The sequence below is a fragment of the Sebastes fasciatus genome, chromosome 11 (assembly GCF_043250625.1).
Source record: "Sebastes fasciatus isolate fSebFas1 chromosome 11, fSebFas1.pri, whole genome shotgun sequence".
NCBI classification, from domain to species: Eukaryota; Metazoa; Chordata; class Actinopteri; order Perciformes; family Sebastidae; genus Sebastes; species Sebastes fasciatus.
In genome coordinates, this window is record NC_133805.1 from 16024398 (window position 1) to 16042226 (window position 17829).

General features: G+C 42.2%; 1 protein-coding gene across 2 annotated transcripts; it reads right to left on the reverse strand.

Moving 5' to 3' along the window:
- Nucleotides 1-22: 22 nt before the first annotated feature.
- wdr47a (WD repeat domain 47a) lies at nt 23-17589 on the reverse strand. 2 transcript variants are annotated; one of them, XM_074651083.1, is made up of 17 exons: nt 17375-17589; nt 12568-12737; nt 12006-12089; nt 11797-11881; nt 10128-10259; nt 9779-9955; nt 9156-9667; nt 8955-9072; nt 6505-6686; nt 5425-5664; nt 5280-5343; nt 4724-4881; nt 3563-3732; nt 3295-3465; nt 3067-3198; nt 2687-2905; nt 23-1597 (listed from the first exon to the last, which is right to left on the reverse strand). In XM_074651083.1, exons 2-17 carry the CDS (start codon nt 12723-12725, stop codon nt 1455-1457), a joined length of 2745 nt encoding a protein of 914 aa, XP_074507184.1. In that variant the 5' UTR covers nt 12726-12737; nt 17375-17589; the 3' UTR covers nt 23-1454. The 2 variants fall into 2 exon arrangements, with proteins under 2 accessions (XP_074507184.1, XP_074507185.1); XM_074651084.1 differs by lacking the exon at nt 17375-17589 and adding an exon at nt 17193-17342.
- Between the last annotated feature and the right edge of the window lie 240 nt (nt 17590-17829).

Consider the following 17829-nt stretch of genomic DNA (forward strand, 5'->3'; position numbering starts at 1 on the left):
TCAACTTAACACGAAAAAAAGCTTGTGTAAAAGACACTTTATTGAACGTACCAGCAGTCAGACTTAGAGTTAGCTTGAATTAATTTAATAAGTCACTTTTTAAAACAAGAATTAGAAAGGCTGAATACAAGAGCCACTAGCATTTCAAAAACATACTAATAACTGTACATACATGAACACAACTGAAATAAATACATCTATGTACGTATTAGTTTGGCCTTATTTGTTAAAACAATATATATATACAGTATATACTATACAGTAACGTAAAATATGCATCTTTGTAAGTAAATTAATATTAGAAGACAATGTTAAAAGACAAAGTGCTCATGTAAAATACAAGAAAAGAATACAACTCATATGCCCCAAAATACTGGTTCTAAATAAATATCAAAACACCCGTGCTTCCATTCAGATTTCATTGTGCATCTGGTTTTTCACCCCTCGCTATGGCTAAAGACTGCCACCTACTGTTGTTATATTGTTACAGTAGACAAACCAAAGCTTTTGAACACTGAAAATGCTAAGTGCACTCACCCACAAATTACACTTTGTATTTCCCTTTGACGCCGACATAATAACGATCTTCCATTGCAAGCAAGCCATCGCAAGACACTGTAACAGCTTCAGCGCAAAAAAAACACTGATTTCAAATTTAAAACAAATGCACAAGCTAATTTACACAATTTTGAGTTGTAGCAATGCCGTGAGTACAGTTAAACATTAGACATCAGCACATCCCACAGGGAAGCAACAGTTGATATATGACCTCTACACAGAATCAGCCTCCTGATAGGAAAAAAGCTCACTACTGACGCACTGAAAAAATTACATTTTACACCATAAGTTCAACTTGTTTTCCCCAAACAATAGCAGCGTAACACGAGCTGTAAGGAAATGATATGCAAACGAAGGAGGAATGTAGGACTTCTCAAGGTGACTTAACAAAATTTGATCTTGAAAAATGACCATATTATATTTTTACATTTTTGTTATGGATACTGAGAACTCAAGGAAGGCACCGTCATGAACAAAGCACTCTGTCCTGTCTGACCTCAACAGCTCCTCAGTGAAAAGGACATGCAGCAACTCATTGGTGGCGTGTGTCTGTGTGTGTGTGTGTGTGTGTGTGTGTGTGTGTGTGTGTGTGAGGAGTGTAGATGAAGTGATGGTGAGAATAATGAGTGATTCTGCTGTTTGCAATGTGAGTGATGTAAAGAAAAAGGAGAACATGCAACGTGTGCTTTTGATGTGTCAGAGGTTTGTTTCCATTTTGGTTTCCTACAGACAGAAGTGAAAGGCCCATTCACCTGTTTGTGTGTTCATGTATATATATGTGTGTGTGTGTGTGTGTCAAGCGTGTTGAAAGGGTGTTGATAGTGCAGGAGGAGGGTTTAGGGGGAATGTGTGTCTTAGATTATAACTGGTTGTCTGTGCGTGTGTGTGTGTGTGTGTTATGGGTTGTGTGTCCAGAGTGTGACAGTGCGATCAGCAGACGATGAGAGGAAGGACAGGTCTTGTGTGTGCCATCGACATTGAATCACCTTGTCGCCGTGCTCTCCCACCACGGTCTGAGGCAGCGGCTTGGTCAGGTCACCTGGAAAAACACACGCACACACAAGATATGGAGCTCAGACAGGCGGATATAAAATCATAGGGCTGTCCTCGACCAAAGAAATTCTTAGTCGACTAACACTCATGCGATTTTGTCAACTAATCGATTATTGATTTAATCGACAGATCTGTAAAGTTTCTTCTTTCTCCACAAAGAATCACACAAAAGCACCACTTTAAATCTTGTGTTTACCAGATGTGCTCATAAGTTACTTAGAAATAAGTTATTCAGAATGAAAAAATGACTATTCGACTAAAGAAATCTTAGTCAGCTAAGACCAAAACGACAGATTAGTCGATTAATCGACTAAGAGGGGGCAGCCCTATAAAATCATGACACAGCTTGAGACAAAACCATTAAATTAAAAAAAGTTTCTCCTGTAAGATATTATTGTTGATGCTGTTGGATCCATTCCTGAGCTCATGTGAAGACCACTTACTATATATTTTAGAAAACAGGTTACAGAAGAAACAGAATAGGTAAGGTATTAAAACCCTGGGTTAACTTTATTATAATAATTAACATTATTATATCTTATTGGTTTAAAACGTACAAAAACCAAAGTGTAAAAATGACACATTGGGGTTTATGTGCCTTCTTGGCTGCAGGAAGTCACTCCTGGCCAAGAAACAGTTTGGCACATAAATCCCCCAACACATGTCGTTTTCCACTTATACTCTAAAAACGCCTAAGTTGACTTCAATGATATAAAACAATACATGGACAACAACACGTTTCACAAGGTGCCCCAAAAGTACATGGCTATAAACACGCATTGATGGCACTTATGACCCATTTAAACCATTTTATTACACAGCTTTGTTGAATACTCGATTCTGATTGGTCAATCGTGTTCTACGGTCTGTTATTTCTTTATAGCAGACCGTTGCTATGGACACTGTTCAGATCTCGGGCTCTGGACGACCATTTTTTTATTTTTTTAAGTAAGTAGCTGTATAATAAGCAGGATAATTATATTTATGGTCACAGTAAAACAGGATAGCAAGAAGCTTATTGCGAGTAAAAAGCAGTCAACTATGTATCATTAATATGTAAGCAGATGAGACGTACCTTGGAGGTTGGTGACTATGACCTTTGTGTCGTAGGAGCCAGTGAGCAGGTAGTGTGCTCCAGGGGAGAACCTGACGGATCGCACGTCACTGGAGTGCGGCCGGTACACCTGGACGATTCGTCCTCCTCTGATGTCATACAGCATGCACGCACTGTCTTCCTGTCCTGTTGCTAGGAGACGGCCAGTAGGATCGACTGCTACCGAGGCAACAGGACTGCCTGCAGTGAAAATGAAAGGGGTTGTAGCTGTAAAACCCAGTACATGATTACCAGTAAAATCTGCACCTATTATGGAAGCAGTGTTACTACTGGTGTCAAAGGATTGCTTGAGTTATTTGATCAAAAAAATGGAGCTGAAAATAGTAACACACAGGCGATACCTGAGCCATGGAAAGCAGTTCCCACTACTCGGACACAGCTGGGCACTCTGAGGTCCCAGAAACGCACCGTCTTGTCTTGAGAGCCGGAGGCGATCATCCAGCCTCCCCACGTATACAGAGACAGAATGTGACCTGAATAACAACACACAGAAATGACACAATCTTTCTCTCTCTGACTCTCCACTTCGTGTTCTGAGTTCAGGTGGATGGATGAGACAGTAAGCGTACCTGTGTGTCCGCTGAGGGCGTGCAGACCCTGTCCTCTCTGACAGTCGGTGGTGTAGATGTTACAGTCTCCAGCTCCGGCGCTGATCAAGATGGCTCCTCCACTTTCTGGACCCTCCATGAAGGCCAGGTCTCTGATGGTGCCGTCATGCATGCTGAACTCCAGGTCTGGACCTAGCGCACAGCGGGACACAAACACACAAATGAGAATATGAGATGCTGATAATAAGAGCCCTAACTTAAAATAGAGTAAGTCTCCCTCTGTTTGTACCGGTGGCGTTGCATGTCTCGGCACTGAAAGGCAGGACTTTGACATATTTGTCGTTGGAGCCTGTAGCCAGCAGCTGCCCACAGTGGCTCCAGGCCACGCAGTAGATGGACCCTTTATGGTGTTTGTTCCTTTTGAAGCGGACGACCGGCTGCTTTATTGGACCTGAACCACTGAGGAGAGGAAGAGTGAAGAAGAGGAGAAAAAGAAAGAAGAGGAAAGACAAATAGTAGGAGAGAAGATGAGTAAACTGGTAAACGTTCAAACAACGTAGTTAGAACTATACGATGATCTGTTTTAAACCCAACCCAGATTATAGAGTGAATTTTAAAAGGCTCAATTTTTTAAGCCAACATGGATGAGAAACCCAATAAAATGGAAATTTGAACTCTCCATGACAACAATCATGTGATATGATCAAAAGCTCCACAAGAGTTATTTTCAATCTCAACTCAGTTTATTGTCTCAGCTTTCTGTTACACAGACCTCCATCAGGGAAATAAGGAAATAGAGCTTGTAAGGTGAAAAGCCCTTTCCATCGGGGAACTGAAGCCGTTGTAACCATCTACGCTCTCGCATGTAATTTTAACTCGCAGAACACGAGTGTTCTGTAAAATTACTGTTTGGCGAGAGCATAGATGAATACAACAGCTTCAGTTCCCCGTCGGAAAGGGCTGTCTGACGACAAGGTAAAGCGGTATAAATATTCTAAATATAGAGTACACTTAAACTGATATTGATTTTTTTAGGTGGACCTTTCTTTCGGGTGGCTAAAATATGTTTTGCTGCCGAACCCGTCCACAGCAGTACATCGTTTTGGTTCCTTGCGGTAACTCCTGTCTGCTTCTCCAAACTGGGGGCGCGCTGATCGCCATCTACTGTAGGTAACACACTGACTACGGATAAGTACCTCATACAATCCCACTTCAAAACACCCAAACTAATACAAGGTTTAGGTCACTAAAAAGCAAAGTTAGTATCATCTATGTTCAACAATGTTTTGGATGTATGATGCCCTGGATCACAAAATGAGGTCATGGCCAGTAACTCTGGTTGGCACCCTACAAGAATGAGATGCATCATACAATCAATCATATCATTAATACGGTAATAGAGGGGGGCTACTCTTGATAAGAAGAAAAAGGTGGTGACTGTCCATGTTACCTTGTGTCTAATGTTTCTGGATAAGCACAGACGCGTAGAGTTTTGGAGTTGGATCCAACAGCGTAGAGCGATCCAGACGGATGAAAGGCGACCGCTCGAACGGCCTGGGTGTCCTCCATGGTGTGCACTGGCACAAACAAGCTTTTGGTCTTGTCGCCCTGAAAACACACAGATTACATATAATTAGCAGTATAATCTGCTTTGATCTCTAACCTATGACATCCATAATGTCATGATGCCAGTTTGGCGTCATGATATAATCATGTTATAATCTGCTTAGTCAAATGCCAAATTAGCATTACACTGTATCGTCTTATACTGGGAGAAAAAAAAAAAAGAGAGCTCTACTTTAAAATCAGATCAGAGAAGTTCAGAGAAGTAATAACAGCTAATGTGAGAGAAAAATGAGGGTGTGCATAATAAAGACAGTGCATGAACTAAAGTCATTTCAGGTTCATAATTCAGCGCAGCGAGATGATTACATGCTTGTTGAGGTATAAATGATTTACAGCAGGTCTGGCAGAGTTGTTTGGGTGTTACTTATGCGCATACCTACCTCTTTACTTCGGGTTAAGGAGCCTGGAGAGTCTTCTTGTTGACTTCCTTTCTGTTTCTGCTCACTGACAAAACAAACAATCATCAAATTCAACCCTGCAACAAACTCTGGTATAAAAACAAAAAGAAATCCAAACCCACAGTACCTCTGGGACACGACGGGGGACTCATCTGGAGGCGGGACCAGGCGGCCCCCCACGGTGTGTTGCGGGGTGCTGCTGAGCACCCCTCCCCCTCGGGTCTGCTCCGGGCTCACAGATGGAGGGTTGTTATTGTCCTCAGCGGCGGGCGTGTTCCCGTTGCCATTGCACTGCTGGGCCAGAGACTTCACCTCCTCCCCTAAATCCTCCATCCCCACATTGAGCTCCTCCAGCTTCTGGATGGACCTGAGGAGCGCACACACACGCACACGCACACGCACACGCACACGCACACACATGAGCCGTCTCCACAAATCTTTCTTCCTTTCCCTTTCTTCCTCTCTCATTTCACAAAACTTCTTACCATTTGGATCTTACAAAAAAGGTTCATTACATTTTACTTTTGCTAACAGGCTGTCAGTGCGCTGACCGAGTTGACTCAGTTAAATCTAGTTTAAACTATAAAAGGCAGAGGACAAAAGAAAACTGAAGTAATGATGTAATTATGCACAGCTACCCTGGTGAATAATGCAGAGGATACAGAGACAGGGAGAGGTTGGGGAAAGGGAGGACTGGAGGAACTCTCGGGGGACAAATCAAAAGGGCCTTTGTCCTGCTGACAACAGCATAAATGAACATTCATTTCTGTCACAGACTCAAGGCTAAATACACTATTGTGGTGGTTTGGGAGCTTAATTTGCCAAAGTACGTGTTTAAGATAGGTGCTATTATTGTGTTCAGCTAATACACATGGCGTGATGGTCCCATGTGATGTAGCTGATCATCACAGATGGTGCAGTGTGAACTGGAGGTGGGTTTCTCTGGGGGGGGAGTTGTGTGGCATACTAGGAAAAGCCACATGGGGCTCATTGTCAAGGGGCCTTAACACATCTACTCCTCCTTGTCTGACAGCTGCTCCTCTATTGTGGGAAGATATTAAAAGCCAGACAGTAATTAGCAAGCAGAACTACCCTGACGTGGCAGACTGCTCTCAGGATGTTTGCCCTCTGACTTTGACAGGTGTCTATACGTATGTTACAGATGTACACTACCCGTCTGACGGGGGAACATTTCAGCTATCCGTACCTGTTGAGGAACTTCTCGGTGAGGCTGTGCTGCATGTCGCTGGGCGGCGGATCCGTCTGGACGCCTCCCTCCAGCAGCATCTGCTGGTACAGTTGCTTCTGCTGCTGCTTCTGCTCCAGGTGCTGCTGCACGCGGAGACGCTGCCGATAGTACTCCTCGTACTTCTCTGTCGAGTCGCGGAGCTGAGGATTGAACACGATGCCATTGAAAAATCAATAAGTCGCATTGTTTGTTTTATATCTTTTGTCGGGTAATTCATTCTAGAAAGCAGATTAAGTCACTCTGGAGAAGAAAAAAAACAGGTTTAAATGGAAATAAGGACACAGGTCATTTTCAAATTAACAAGCAAACATGGAGACAATTTAGGACATAAATGGTAAATGGACTTGGACTTATATAGCGCTTTTCTAGTCTTCTGACCACTCAAAGCGCTTTACACTACATGTCAGTATTCACCCATTCACACACACATTCATACACTGATGGCAGAGGCTACTAAGGTGCCAACTTTGCCCATCAGGATTTAATCTAAATACTCATTCACACACCGATGGCTATGCCTCCGGGAGCAATTTGGGGTTAAGTGTCTTGCTCAAGGACACATCGACATGTGACCCAGAGCAGCCGGGGATCGAACCACCGACCTTCCGATTGGTGGACAACCTGCTCTACCCTCTGAGCCACAGCCGCCCATAGAGTACAGAGCATAATATCCACACACCCACACCACTCAGTGAAGCATGTTATCATCTGAAGAAAGTCACTGCCAACTCCTATTAACACTACTCAAAGGCAGCATTGTGATGAGATGAACTGCTCCACCCGTTCCTTCTGTCAGTTCAGGTATTAGAGGAGGAAGGAGGGTGAGACGGAGAGCTGAGGACAAGTCACTTCCCCTCTCTGTCCTCTGCTTCCTGTCCTGACTATCTGATGGGAACGGATCTTCTGTATGTTTGGGGAGAGGGGGGGGGGGGGACTCTGGCACTGTCTCCCGCTCTTGAAAAGGGATGGAGGGCAGAGAGGAAAACAAAAAAGAGAGGGTAGGAGGAGTGCGACAGTGAGATCACAGAGGCTCCCAAAGTCTGCTTCTGTTTCTGGCCTCTCTGTGTGTCTCTGGGGTGACGGGGGGAAGGCAGCGCAAAGCACCAACTTCACACTGAGCTGCACAACGGGACCAGAATAGAAAGCATGAGACAGACAGAGACGGATACTGAGTTAACACTGTGTTTACAGGCAACATGAGGGCAGTAATGACTCATTTTTGGTGGTTAAGCTCCTGGGTTCATGTCTGAGCCACGTGTCCCTTCTGACCTAGAACCAAATCCACCTGGGCATCTTTTCCCCTGTTTCTGCTCAGTCTTCCTTGTTACTGGCTGCTGCATCATGTCTCATATTAATCACAATGTAAAGTAAAATAAGGACCATAACCTTTTAATAATGAAACATCTTTTGTAGTCTATATTTGTATACATTTTGGCAAATTAGCATCATTAAAAGTATGCCGAATTAGCTATTAGCAGTTCCTGTTTGCACTGTACTCATGGATGTATAGACAACTATCACTGGATTACTTGGACACTGAAGAAAACATAAAAACGTGATGCTTCTCAAGCAAGTTCTGGAGACAGTCTTTCTTTTTATGAGAAAGATTTATAAGCAGATTTATGGATTTGTGTATTTCGTATTGTGTTTTGTTTTTTAAATCACACTGAATTAGAGTAATTTGTCATGCAAAAATGTCAGAAAATGCTGTTTTCAGCCTCTCAAATATGGAGATTACCTGCTTTTCTCTGTTTTAGATCATACTGAACTGCATATCTTTGGGGTTTTGGACTGACTGGGATGGACATTTACCACTATTTTCTGATATTTTATAGACCAAACGATTAATCCAGAAAATAATCAGCAGATTAATCAATAATGAAAATAATCGTTAGTTGCAGCCCTACACTGAATCTAAGAATATGGGTATCATGTCTGTCAGAGGGAGTATGAATTGTGACGATTCAGCGAGCCAAACCACAATAACCGACTTTCATGTGTCTGTAAACAGATACACAAAAGGCCTTTTCATACATGCACAAAGGTTTAAAGGTGCACATGAAATAGTGGGACATGATGAAAGCATACCACCACAAACAAACCAAAACAAGGGCAACATCCTCAACAACAAAGTCTCTCATCCAGGCAGAGGACAACAGAGCCAGAATAGACTGAACCTTTCAATCTAAGCAGCCCTGTCAGCCTTGACAGTGATGCAGGAGCAGGATGACTCACATTTACACTGAAAATGATTAATCAGAACTGGCATATTTATGGACCTGCGGTAGGCAACACCCATCAAAGAAGGAAAACATTGCAGGGACATGAAACAGATAAAGCACTTGTTCAGTGAAGTGTGACATACAACAGGTCTAACGAGTTAAAAAGCAAAGCGAGTCAATGCTTACCTCGTTCCTGTCAACGGAGCCATCTGATGGTGCGTCCTCGCCCGGAGCTGAATCAGGACGCAGATTCTGAGCTCCGTCTGAACCCATCATCTTATCCACAGGAGTGTCTGTCCTTGATCTTCACAGAGAAAACACACACAGATTATGTAAGACATCTGACATTGTATAAAACCAGAAACATGGTCCACTCCAGATCCTTACGTTTCAGGGGATTCCTCGAAGATGCTGTGGCAGTCGGCGCTCTCCATCATGAGACTCCTGCTCAGGCTCTGCCCTCCTGCTCCGGGGTAGTGGAAGTTGGCGAACGAGTGGGACATGGGAGAGACCCCTTTACCCGGCGCTATCTCCCCGCCGCTCGCTCTCTTATCCTGGCCAGACAGCCCGTAAGACAACCCGTCCAACGCCGGGTTCAAGGAGCGTGACATGTAGGTGTCAGCGGACTGCGGACGGCGCATCGGCGAGGAGGGGTACGGAGACAGTTTGCTGATGAGCGGGGTGAGGAGGTCGGAGTAGCCGGCCTTCGTGGGCTTGACCAAGCGGTCCACGTGGATGTTGAGTTGCTTCTGCTCGAAGGCGCAGGAGAAGACGGTGTGGGAGAGGTTCTGCATCCAGGAGAGCAGGGACAGGTCCAGGTCGTCACAGCCGTTACCGCAGAGCATGTCGACGCCCACGAGGACCTCGCTCTCTGTGATCTCCTCACCTGTCGCCTTGCTCTGCACACAAAATAAAAATCCAACAAAGTTTATTTGTCTGCAAACATTACACCAACCCATCTGTAAGTAGTTTAGACCACAGTATTTATGTTTGGTTTTAGTGGTTTAGACCTGGCAGAACTCCACGCAGCACTCATAGAGGACTCCCTTGAGGAGCAGCTGGAAGAGTCGATCCCTACTGGCCTTGAATCCGGCCTCACTCAGCTTCCTGTCTGCAGGGATGAAATCCGCTACCATGTTGCAGGCCTCCTCGAAACACTGAACCCTGGCCGTGCTCGGGTTCCAGTCCTGAAGGACGCCAGAGACATAAGAAATCAACATGCATGCCAAACACGTGGAAGTCAAAACTTGCAGTAACGTGCACAAGAGAAAAAAATGGCAAATTGCAAAAAACGATACACTTTACTTTATTCTTTACTACTGAAATATTTCTGTTTCGAGCCCCTTTCAGGTATCTTGCCTTGAACTCAGCGTGGTTTGTGAGGCGAGGCAGCGTGAGGAGCAGACACAGTTTGCTGTAGTCGTCTTTAGAGGGACAGAACTCCTCCAGGGCATGGAGACACTTGACTGCTTCCTGCATGGTGAACTCCAACTAAAAAAAAACATGAAATACATTTCAAATTGTTACAGATGACTGAGTAGAAGTTTCTCTCTGAGTAGCAGAGACAGAAAAACATGGTACTTTTAGAGAGCTCCATCAGCACACCAGAGGCACAGGTGACTTTTAGAATTTATGAGGCTGAAAACAAAATATAAGCAAGGATAATAAAATGCATAAGAAATCCCAAAATGATGATTTTGTCCTACACCACTCTGAAAAGTCATTGCCAACACACAATCGATCCCGTATCACAAAAAACAATACACACACCCTCTGCACACTATTGCACAGATGTCCAAAGAAGTCTGACCTAATCCAGTTAATGGGACACGATAGCTCTGGCACAGTGCCACGAGCTGCAGCTCTGCCATGTGACAGTACGACCACAGCTACAGCATGAAGAGAAAAGACAGAGTGAGTTCTGAATTTAAGTGCCTCTGCATGTGTGATTGAACCAGTGTGCGTCAGATTTATTGATTTGTTTCATAATTTGATTTCAGAGTTATCTACGTAGCCTCTGCAAGAATAGACGAGATGGCCACGAGCATCAGTGTCGAAATTTCATTATGCATTTGTTGAGGCGACATTTCTGCGATTCATAAAGAAATTATACAAAAGTGAAACGTTCTATCATGTTCTCCAAAGCTGTTAACAACTCTTCAGGTGTATTTCATTCTTCCGCTACTGTTTTTAAGCCCTCTGGTCCCATATCCTCATCTTTTAATGGCAACATTTACATATATGTGTTAATCAGTAACACGACTTTGGATTGGCATTTGTCATTATTATTGAACTACAATCTAAAAAGCTAACACTTTGATTATGAGAAGAAGCTCATTCCCATAATTAAACTGATTACTGTGGCAGAGAAACATCTTACTTTTAGATTTCTGTACATATTCATACTCGCCTTGCAATATGAGAACATTTCGGTGTTGAGAAAAAGCATATTAGTATCCATTGTTTTCTATTATTGTTCTTTCCCCTGTGATAAAGCAATCTACAGCTCAGATCAAAAGAAAGGGGGCAGCAGATGGCCACGCTTTGTTTTTGCCTTTTGACTAAATCATGTGTGGGTGGGACATCACAGGTGAACAGACGTATTATGTAAAACGGCTTATTCTAACACGGACAGTCGATCACGTAGTATCAGAGGCGCACATAAACAGCTTAATCCGGGTAAATCCTGCATTGCAGTGAGGCCAATAGCCACGCCACTCCTTGCATGCAAATGCAGCCCCTATTCACCTGCCTTCTTCTCTCTATCAAAGATTGTGAGGTTTGTTCAGATGTCTTGCAGAGTTGCAGTTTCAAACTACATGTACTGTACTGAACAACACTGTTTGCTTTTCTCCTCTTGTCTTTGAGATTGAGCCTTCTTGTTTACTGCCATGACAACCAGCGACAGTCAAGCAGCGTTGTTATGAAGTCTATTCAACAGCATGAGAACTCAAGGCAGTGTTGTCACTTGGGAGGCTTAAAGAACATTATAATAACACTAGTATATTTACAAAGTTTAGTGACTTACATTCTGTGGCTCATCTTCTGCAGACATGGCGTTATTCACACACAGAGCCTCCAGAAACTTCTGCCTGAGGATGATGTAACGAAACCTGCGGACGTGACAGTCGACGTTAGAAATCGTGACACAATAAGAAGTGTTGCCGTTCATCTCAACATCAACTAAGGATACATAAACCTGAGCGTACTGACAGTGACTCAAGACAGTGAACACACCTTTTTGTGTCAAACTTATCCATGCACTCCAGAGGCTGAATGAACTGCAAGACCTCATCCCACTGGCCGTCAAGCACCAGTTGCCTGAAACGGAAAAACAGTTCATTTTTAATACACAGGTAATACATGGAAGCATGCCCTTATTTTTAAATGTTACACAAATGTGTAACTGAAGAGCAAAGAATTTCCAGACTCCCTAATTGCTGTGCTATTTTCTTAATGAAGGTGTACCACGACAAGGTGAGGCAAGCTATTATCGGACGCTTCACTCCAGAAGATGAAATGCCAAAATGTATTTAATATTCTGCTGAGTAGAATAGCAAGACAACACACTGTTGGCTGACTTTCAAGGGAGCACTCACATCTACTGTACAGCAGCAGTGCAGTGTTACATTATCCCCCATGTAGAGGACACTATCAGAAACACTAAACTTGTGGCTGGAACAGTTGCCTGTTGTTTCTGCTTCATAGTAGGCAGCATTTTGGAGCTGCAAGCCGAGACGATCGTACCCAGACTGCACTGCACGATGTGTGTGTGTGTGGAGCTGTTGAGTTGATCTACCTGAGGAAGAGCATGTCGTCTGAGTAGAGCCCGTTGATGACGCCGCTCTCCTTCTCCAGAGCCAACATGCTGATGTGCAGCTTCCTAGAGTTGAGGAAGTCCAGGATCGCCTTGATGATCTCCACCTCCTTCACGTTTATGGTTTCCTCCGCTGTCATGGTGACGACGGGCTGCCGATGACAAGGGCAAATAGTCAAGTTAAAAGTAATCCATAAAAGTGGGATACGGTTCATTGCTTTGAACATCAGTTTGATTCTTCATAGGGATGAATGATATACTGTATGTTGGGTCCATTAAATTATAGGACGATAATGGGAAATTTATATTATTATGTATTATTTTAATAATGAAATTATAGCTGATAAATTATTGTCTGATAATACAAAACCAAACTGCTTTCACTGACTTAACAAGCCCTTCTACAGTAGGTGGTGGTTTGCACCTTTAAAGGTCTCATAATGTAAAAAGTGAGATTTTCATGTCTTTTATATTATAAAGCAGGTTTAAGTGCTATATAAATACTGTTAAAGTATCAAAGCACTCAATATACGGAGAAATACACACAGCCCGTATTCAGAAATTGTGCGTTTGAAACAAGCAGTTTGGATTTCTGTCCATTTGTGATGTCACAAATATACAATATATAGATCATTACATGGTTTTAAACGTAAACATTTTAAATGTGTCCCAGTTTATTTCCTGTTGCAGTGTATGTAAATAACATCAGTTGACAGGAAGTAAACATGGACCCAAGCTGTTGCCTAGCAACGCAATTCTGATGCAATTCCGTTGAAATGCACTAAAACGGAGCGTTTCAGACAGAGGGTGAATACAGGTATATTCAGGCAGACAGTACGAGGAAAATAACGTGTTTTTTTTTAATATTACAGCATGTAAACATGTTCTAGTAGAAACACAAAATACAAGTATGAACCTGAAAATGAGCATGATATGGGACCTTTAAAGTTGGTTAACGATCCACCAATAAACACAGAGAAGAACAACAAACGCAAGACGTCTTCGTTGGTGTGGATGTTTGTCACAGTTTAAGAGGAAAACAATATGGTTTTTTGATTCACTTTACTAGAAAAAATAATTGAACATTTGAAGGGTCAGAACTGTAACATTAGTTAATGTCTATCATCCGTCTCAGCCTTTACCCTCAGGTGCAGAGGCATAAACTACAGGCTATGAACTTCTTTTTAAAATACAGAAATGTATAATTATTGGTTATCTTATCGGTATCGGCCATGAAAAGAAGATAATTATTGGTTATTGGTGAAAAAAAAATCCATATTGTGCATCCCTAATTCTTCATAAGTGACTTTGCAAACATTTGCCGCATCTAAAACCAATATCAGAAAACATCCTTATTGATATTGTAATAATGATTTCAGCCATATTGTCCAGCCATAGTGGCAAGTTTCGCTTGAAGAAAGCATCTAAGCAACACCTTTTATGACAAGAACTTTTGAAGTAAGGTCTTCACGACGGACTTAAACCTTAAAACCAGTCTGGAAAATGAAACACCTTTTATACACGTCGAGTGTCAGCCGATGGATGGATTGAAAACTGAACCTACAGTAGATGCAGTGCAATCTAATGTAATGCGGTGCTTAACGCAGATGTTGAAGTGAAGCTGGTTAGTGGTAATGACTGTAAGACTGTGGTTAGACTGCAAGGGCTTTACGAACTCCTATGTACAGATTATCCTCTTGGTCCACAGTCTGATCAAATTTCATCTAACATGCATGAAACTCAATTTATACTAATGTGACAGGTTGTATTGATTTAGGATGGGTTTACTGTTATATTAATACATGCACCTATTCCTACGTGCATAAGAAGCTGTTACAACTGTTTCTAAATTGAGCATCAGTAAAGTTGAGTGGAATCAAAACACCTCTGCTTCTGTGTCAATCTCTCTAACCGGAGACCCACCGTACAGTAGATGAGGAGCTGGCATACACTTATATCCATCATTTCAGTCCTTCTAAAGATTACAATGTATAAAAAAAAACAAAATGCATAGTCACACATCTCACATTACTTCTCCTCCCCTGAAGATCAGAGGTGTTTTTGACCTGACAGCAGAGCAGTCTGTAGTCATTTGCAACAAACTCTTTGTTTGCATGCTAACTTTACCTTTAAAGGTGCTCATTTTCAGGTTCATACTTGTATTTTGTGTTTCTACTAGAACATGTTTACATGCTGTAATGTTAAAAAAAAACTTTATTTTCCTCATACTGTCAGCCTGAATATGCCTGTATTCACCCTCTGTCTGAAACGCTCTGTTTTACAGAATTGCGTTACTAGGCAACAGTTTGGGTCCATGTGTACTTCCTGTCAGCTGACATTCACATACACTGCAACCAGGAAATAAACTGGCACACATTTAGAATGTTTACATTTTAAACCGTGTCAAGGGTCTAAATATTGTATATTCGTGACATCACGAATTGACAGAAATCCAAAGGGCTTGTTTCAAACGCACAATTTCTGAATACGGGCTGTGTGTATTTCTCCGTATATTGAGGGCTTTGATAGTTTAACAGTATTTATATAGCACTTAAACCTGCTTTATAATAAAAAAAAAAACATGAAAATCTCACTTTTTTATAATATGGGACCTTTAAGGCTACACCTAGTCTAGTAAAAGGGTGGTGTTATCCAGATGGATGGAGTCTGAGCTTAAAAGATATTTCAGCATTTCATTTTAACCACAATACAGCTTTTTTTCCCTCATCAGATAATCAGGGCGTAATGAGGTCAGCAGTATGTTAACGCTTTACATTCAAGCCTAACATTGTGATAAACAGATGTTACAGATGTGATGGCCTTGTCAATGTGATTCTCTGTCTTGGCCTGTCTGTTTGTTCATTTCAAGATGGTCTCTCTCTCTCTCCCTCATGGAAGGCTGGTGCCTTGCAGGCTCCCAGCTTGGTTTTGTTTATATTTAGCTATCCCTTATGTTAAAGGTATTTTAGGTTAACACTATAGTTTCACAGCACCCATCACCCACACCTTACTACTGACTCTACACCCTCATTGACTTCATTTTGCATCAGTTAAATTATCTTTGATAAACTTATTTGCATATTTAAACTGTTACTGTGTGGATTTCCCTTATTTGTTATGCTCTCGAACCAGCTGGGCATAACACAGAGACTGAAACAACAGAGGTGACAGAGAGAAACTGCTGTCTAACTTGGCTTGAAAATGATTCACACTCCACATGATTAAAGAGAATAATCTCTTTTATCAATGTCATGACAGTTAAGTAGCTTCTAAAGCATTTATCATATCTCATTTATCCATCAACAACTGCTGCAAGAACTACCAAAGAAAGCATTGTTTTTCCTAGTCTGTTGTGATTTGCAACAAACTCATGCTAACTTTACCTTTAAGGCTACACCTAGTCAATGGGTGGTGTTATCCAGATGGATGGAGTAAAGACATTTCAGCATTTCATTTTAACCACAATACAGCTTTTTTCCCCCCATCAGATAATCAGGCTGTAATGAGGTCTGCAGTATGTTAATCCTTAACACTCAAGCCTAACATTGTGATAAACAGATGTTACAGATGTGATGGCCTTGTCAGTATGATTCTCTGTCTTGGCCTGCCTGTTAGTTCCCCTGATTGCTGGCCTTGGAGGCTCCCAGCTTGGTTTTGCTTATATTTAGTTATCCCTTATGTTAAAAGGTATTTTAGGTGAACACTATAGTTTCACAGCACCCATCACCCACACATCACTACTGACTACTGACTTTACACCCTTATTGACTTCATTTTGCTTCAGTTAAATTATCTTTAATAAACTTATTTAATATTAATCAGGGTGTAATGAGGTCTGCAGTATGTTAATCCTTAACATTCAAGCCTAACATTGTGATATAAACAGATGTTACAGATGTTACAGATGTGATGGCTTTGTCAGTTTGATTCTCTAGCTTTGCCTGCCTGTTAGTTCCCCTGATTGCTGACCTTGCAGGCTCCCAGCTTGGTTTGTTTGGTTTTGCTTATATTTAGTTATCCCTTATGTTAAAAGGTATTTTAGGTTAACACTATAGTTTCACAGCACCCATCACCCACACCTCACTACTGACTACTGACTTTACACCCTTATTGACTTCATTTTGCTTCAGTTAAATTATCTTTAATAAACTTATTTAATATTAATCAGGGTGTAATGAAGTCTGCAGTATGTTAATCCTTAACATCAAGCCTAACATTGTGATATAAACAGATGTTTACAGAGGCAACAGAGATGACAGAGTGTTATCTAACTTGGCTTGGATTCACACTCCTCCACATGATTAAAGATCATCAAGAGAAACTCTTATCCAGTCATGACAGTTAAGTAGCTTCTAATGCATTTATGGTCATCTATCTATCTATCAACAACTGCTGCAAAAACTAGAAAGCAGAAAGAGAGAGCATTGTTTTTCCTGCAGTCCCAGTGCTGCAGTGCTGCTAGGCTAGCAGAGAGAGAGCTAATAAACAGTGGCTCACTAAGCCTCCAGTCAAACACTGTAAGAAGCTTAAAGCTACTTCTTAGCTGGAACATAGCTGCTGAATTGAACCACCAGGATTAAAGAGAAACCAAACAAATAGCTAGTTACCGTTAGAGCTCATAGAAAGCTGGTTGAGTTGGAGGAAAGGAAGAGAGCGACTAGCTAGCCAGGCCGAGAGGAGAGAGAGAGAGGCATCATCCGCTAGTTAGCTGTCTGGTCTGGGCGGTGACAGTCAGCTTCTCCTCCTGAACAACCAACACAACCAGCCTGCTGCTGCGGTCAATGCTCACCTGTTTCTATTAATACATGGGATGAAAAAGCAGTCCCCCCCGGCGTGTTGACAGACGCTGTCAGGACGAGGTGTTGTCAGTGGCGTTTGTGTTCTTGCTGCTTGGTGCTGTCCCTTCCTCCTCCTCGTTTGTTTGGCTGGGTGTCTCCTCCCTGCTGGATCTTTCTGTGCTGCCCAGCCCTGCTGCTGCTGCTGCTGCTATGCTGCCTGCAGAGAGCACCGCCTCCACACATACATACATACATCCATCCACACACAGACACTCAAACGTCACATCAGCAGCTGAAAGATTTACATGTCAGAAATAAATCAAATGCATAAAAATGTCAGAGTATTAAAATATTTTATAAATAGTGTCAAGACACAGTGGCACAGAGGTTGAAAGGGGCTCTATGTCCAAAAGAGTCTTTTTCAATTTATTTTACTGTCCTCACTCTAATCATTAGAGTGATGTAT